This window comes from Oxyura jamaicensis, chromosome 1 (assembly GCF_011077185.1).
Source record: "Oxyura jamaicensis isolate SHBP4307 breed ruddy duck chromosome 1, BPBGC_Ojam_1.0, whole genome shotgun sequence".
Taxonomy (NCBI): Eukaryota; Metazoa; Chordata; class Aves; order Anseriformes; family Anatidae; genus Oxyura; species Oxyura jamaicensis.
In genome coordinates this window covers 31,982,380-31,987,876 of record NC_048893.1, presented here as the reverse complement: position 1 = coordinate 31,987,876, position 5,497 = coordinate 31,982,380, and the positions used below count along the sequence as shown (strand labels likewise).

At 44.7% G+C, this 5,497-nt stretch overlaps 1 protein-coding gene across 1 annotated transcript in view; it reads right to left on the bottom strand.

Moving 5' to 3' along the window:
- Positions 1 to 1,072: 1,072 nt before the first annotated feature.
- The window catches only part of LOC118174756 (prolactin-like), a 5,169-nt gene continuing 744 nt past the window's right edge, over positions 1,073 to 5,497 (bottom strand). The window contains exons 4-5 of the mRNA XM_035340364.1: positions 4,031 to 4,210; positions 1,073 to 2,363 (exon numbers count right to left, since the gene is read on the bottom strand). Of these exons, the coding sequence (XP_035196255.1) occupies positions 2,169 to 2,363; positions 4,031 to 4,210 (375 nt within the window). The 3' untranslated portion in view covers positions 1,073 to 2,168. The remainder of the gene's footprint in view (positions 2,364 to 4,030; positions 4,211 to 5,497) is intronic.

Genomic DNA, 5,497 nt, shown 5'->3' with positions numbered 1-5,497 from the left:
ATAGGTTCACAGCCTGAGGACCAAGTTGCCATTGACTACGGAAGTCTTTGATGACCGTGCTTCCACGTTATGTGCGTGGAGACTGCCGCTGGGTAAGACAAGCCGAGGTAGGTCAGCCTGGAGCTGAGATGCTCCCAGTGCGGGCTTGCACCTCAGTTATCTGAAGCTCCCACAGCAGCTTGGTTTCCTGGCGATACTGGCTGCAGTTGTAAGCAATAAAATTGGACATAGTTGATGGAGACGTCACAAGGCTGTTGCCTTGTTGCCTCACTTGATAGTGAGCCTCCAGTGTTCACTCAAGCATACAAACATCTAGCTTTAGATAAACACACTCTGAGGAATTCTTAAGATTCTCCAAGTCCTTTTTTATTTTCATATCAACATTTGAGGGAGGTCTGAGGTAGCTGAGAGTTAATGCATATCATCCATAGAACACAGATTCTTTTTTTTTTTTTTTTTTTTTTTTTTTTTTTTTTTTTTTTCTGCTGTGCTATTGTCATTTGTAAAATGTTTTCCACGTGGCAGTAAACTGCAATCACCAGCACATCTCTCAGCTATGGAAGTACCTAGTAGCACGTGCAGTTAATTTTCCTGGTCCTCACCAAATCACCTCACAACTCACACTAGAAACCAAGAAGGTGCATCTTTTTACAGGCTGCGGTGTGTGCAGTCCTGAGGCTTGGGAATGACACCACTGCACCCGCCTCCAGGAGGGACAGAAGCACCCCAAATCCAGAGATTACACTCCATCTGGGCTCCAAAGTGTGGCTGTTCTCTCTGGGGGAAGCAAGGCCAGGTGCCAAGCACCCCCAGCCTCACCCTGCCCTTTGTGCTCCCTTTCCATGCCCTCCCCCAGGGTCTGGGGCCTGCTGTGGGTCCTGTGGGCCTCCTGAAGGTCCATCAGGAGGACAAATGGTGCCTGGGGAGCCCACCAGGCCACTTGAGTACTGGGGCCTTCAGCCTGGGCAGCGGCTCAGAGGGCAGGGAAGAGAGGCCTCGGCCTGAGGTGGCTGGAGGGGTGGTGCCGTCATCCCTCTGCTCTGTGACCCTTCTGCTCCTTTGGCGGTGTTACTTCCTTACGGAGCCCTTCCTTTATTCTGGCTGTTTGGAGATGTGTTTTGTTTCCCAAACTTCTTCAAGTGCTGCTCTTTTTCTATGCATTTGTGGCATCTTCCTGCCTAAGGAATTGCAGCTAGTAACTTCTTTGGAGCAGGAACCTTGTAACCCATCGCATTTCTAGCGTCCATGGCACAACAGGGACCAGAAACAAATCGTGAGTGCTCACAGCATCTAGCTGAGCAAGTACACTGGTATCTGAGTATCAACAGTGAGTGAAATGCACCTGAAAAGGTCGTATCTCTCCTCTGCATAAATGTTCCTTTGAAATGTTTTCCCATTCTCTGAGTTTCTCAAGACCAAATCCAGCATCAGTATGAAATAATCATCAGCACTTTAATCTCCATTCCTGGCAGACTGAGCTCCAGCAACTGTCAACAACCATCAAGATTAGAGGAGGCCAGAAAAGAGCATTCAGGGATGAAGTAGTCAGGAATGTTAAAGATAAATCCACATTGATTATAAATGCCTATTCAAATGTCTCATTTAGGATACAAATGCAGAAAGGTTTTGTTCTAGGAACAGCAGTAAGCAGTCTCCCCACTGATAGGAAATCGTGATGGCTGCAAAATTTCTAATGGCTTTCAGATTTTTACTCGCTGTGGAGTTTGTCATCATTCCCGTAAAACCCGTGCACTGGGTCAGGACATGCTATGGGAAACAGACACACTGCTCCAACAGCCACACCCAGCCCTCACACTGAAATGGCATTTAGACCAGACTTGAGCAGTAAATTCCGTATGGAAACTTAGAGTATTTAGATGTCTTTGTACCAAAGCCTAACAAGCTGACTTTTACTTGTGACCATGTGTATGTCTAAACTCTGTCAAAGACATGGCTTCAGCTACCACTGGAGTACTCCATTTTAGCTGGTGTGTTTACTGACATCGCACAGGATGCTTTATTTAATATTCCAGCTGCATAGGTTAACAGACACAAGTAGCTGCCAAAGAATTTCCAAACCACTTTCCTAGTAAAATTACTGTAAATAAATTATATTTTCCCATCTTTGTAAACAACATGCTGAAAACTCCTTGCCAAGGGATCACAAATCAACAACTGTTTTCTGGCATAATCCTACACTTCAGAATTTTTAAGTAGCATTGTACTTTGTTGGAGTCTCTCTTGAAACAGTGAATAAAGTCAGAGTCGCTCAGCATGTCTGCTTCATTAGTACTGGAGAAGCCAGCAGCTTCAGATGATGCCATTCCATGTAAGGAATTGCTGATGATGCCCATTGACTGCATCTGTTTTAGAAACAGGAAAGGAAGTACAAGAAGTAGATGAATGTAACCAAATCCTTAAAATACTAGTGCACAAGTGAAGCCAATTATCAAGTATGTTGGAGTGTTCTACTCTTGCCTTTTCTTGTGTATATTGAAGATAGGTGTAAAGCTCCTAACAGAGAAATAACACTGCCTATTTATTCCTAAGTCCCCACAACAAAAGACTAGCCTGAAATGATCTGATACACCAGTAACACAAGGACTATAAGAATTACAGAATCTGAATTGAAATAGAAATCACTGCTTGGTAATGGTTGTTTCCTCTTGAAGGAGTGCAGCAAATCAGCCTCCAGACTTGTAGGTATTTATTTTAGTCAGTTTGTCAGGGGAAGCTTCTGATGTGAACATTTGACAGTGCTGTTTAAGCTGGTGAAGTACGATGACTGTTATCACCTCTCAGAGTACCTTCCTTCACAGTAAGAACCAAGGTTAGAATTAGTGTCTTACAAAAAAAAAAAAAAAAAGTAAATCAAAGAATTGCAAAATATTGGGGTGCATTTGTGTCAGTTGCTTGATTTGTTTAAATTCTGTCTACAGTGTGGTTTGTCCATGGTCCATAAGAGGTCGAAAAGGGCATAATCCACTAAACTTCAGAGCCTCCCTTTCAGTAATTTGCCCAAAGTTGTTCTAGGAAATTAAAATCAGGTAACTATACCAGAAGTGTGTACCTAGCTCAGAATTTGTTGTCTTGCTTAGTCAACCTTATCAGGGCTGCATTATAGCGTGCAATTCCTCCTATTATACTGATGAGCTCCTTATCATTTTAAAACTTTTGCTCCCCACCTGTGCTCATAAAGATAACAGATGACCTACAAATGTAAGATACTGGTTTATTATTTGCTTTTTAGTTGAAGTAGGCACCTTAACAAGTGTAGCCATTTCAGAGATTGGACATATAGCTCTTATCTGTCTACCCTGACTCCAAATGACTTTAGATATGAATGCAGAAGTAATAAAAAAAAATTGTGACTTCTGGCTAGTAAGAAGACAACAGAAATGGAACTAACGAAAAATTACATGCAGTAATTCACATCCTAGTCACCAGAATTTGTAATGAAGGTTTAAAAAGTTTTTGTGACTGGCATCCGAGTTAACCCACGCCATTGTTGTCTTTAAGAACTTGTCTTGTCTTGCAGAACCAGCCATAGCAATTGTTCCCTTGGGAAGCAGCTCTTTGCAGCAGACTGCAGTGACAGTTGAATTAGTTAGAATGTGAATCAGAATAAACTGAAAACAATAATCTAAGTATTTGTGGTGGTCCACCCATACTTTTTTTATTCTCCTGGAAAAGTAAAGGCACTACTGGCTCATATTTGAAGTTGTCAGTAGCTCTATTCTTTGTTTGTCTCCAACTTTCACATATTGGATATCAATAAAATGCTGATATACACATTTGAACGTACACAATGTCATCTACGTACCTGTTACCACATGAACTAAGTCACTTCCTTTGGCTGAAAAATTGCAGGATCTGTATAACAAAGTCCACCTGTTTCATTAGTATGGCATTTTGTGATCACTCAAGAAACATGAGGCAATGAAAAGGGCTCATGCAATTTAAATAGAAGTCCCTTAAGTCACTTGTGCAACATGGCTGGTATGAACAGAAGTTCCATTGGAAACCTTACCTTTTCTGTCACTTTCTCAATCCCAGTCTCCAGCTCATGAACCATCTTGCTGATTAGCTTAGCTTTACTAAGGCTGTCATCGGGTAACTCTTGATGGTGCTCAATGTGCTGGTTAAAGTGGGAAAGAGGTTCTTTCCAGGCGTGCAAAAGTTTCAGTATCACGTAAGTTAGTTCTTCTCTCTTACAAGTTGAAACAGTAAAGAATTTCTCTTAGTTTGCAGCAGCTCATTCGAATGCAGACAGGCTCACAGTGAAATCTCTGCAGGGTTAAGAGTTATGCACGCAACTCTGTACTTTGGAAATATTCTGCATGTAAGGGACTACTCTGTCTCTGGTTATTTGCATAAATACAAGAAACACAAAAATTCTGTTTGTCTTCTTTTCAGCTTTTTTAGAATCCTGTGCTCTGGAGCACAGCATTAGCAAAATGGTGGCACTCCTGCCCGAGTTACCTGGGACTGAGAACATTTCAGGAACTCCTGGATGTCTCAAGAGCCCAAGGGGCCTCATCCAGACATTCCAGTCAGCTGGTATGGGAGTGCAGCTATTGCCTCACACCTCACACGGGTCATAACCATGTCACTTCAAGGTTCACTGCAGACATGCTTCCAAGAAAAGGGCCCCGTGTTCAGGACAGTTGTCTGTCTAACAGGAAACAGAAGGCCATCCGACCCTTGCAGCCTCAGCTCAGAAGCGAGGTTGAATGTTTCAGGCTTCCTATACCAGGCAGCACCTCATTTCCCATTGCCCTTCAAGGTGAGCTGCTGAACGCCTGGGGGAAGCTCCTCACCTCAGCACAACCAGAGCCAGACGCTGACATTTCCCTCCCTCTGTCTCCTCCTAGAGGCAAAAGTCTCTCCTGCCGCTGTACCCTGGGCTTTCCAGACTTTTTCTGTCTAAGGAAACTTCCTGACTTTCTCTGAACTAAGAATGATGCCTAAAACAGTTTGCTGCTTCCCCATACCTACCGATTCAGAGATAGTGACTGGAGCATCTTTCTCCTGATCTCTTTTTACACTTTGATTAATCGAATACATATCACTCACATTTTCCTAAGTTTCTATTTCACAGAGCCACAAATAAAACCTACATATATCAAAGGGGTGTCTGCTTGTCAGTCACTTTTCTGAAGTCCCTCTCTTACGACCCACAAGGATGCATACAGCCATGGGAACAGCCCACACGGCTCACAGCCCGACCAGGCAGGGACCGAGGTGACAGGCACCTGTTTGGGGTCAGCACGGGCCAGACCCTTCAAGACAAGGTGTCGGGGAAGCACCAGGGGCTGCAAACTTCGCTGCTGGTTCCCCACCGGCCCGGGGGGCGTGAGCAGCCAGCTGCAGCATGACGGGGGCTCCGACGGGGCGGGCGGGGGGAGCGGGGGACCGGGGAGGACATGGACACGGGGGATCGGGGCTGGGGACAGGCACAGGGGACCGGGGGGGGGGGGGGGGGGGGGGGGGGGGG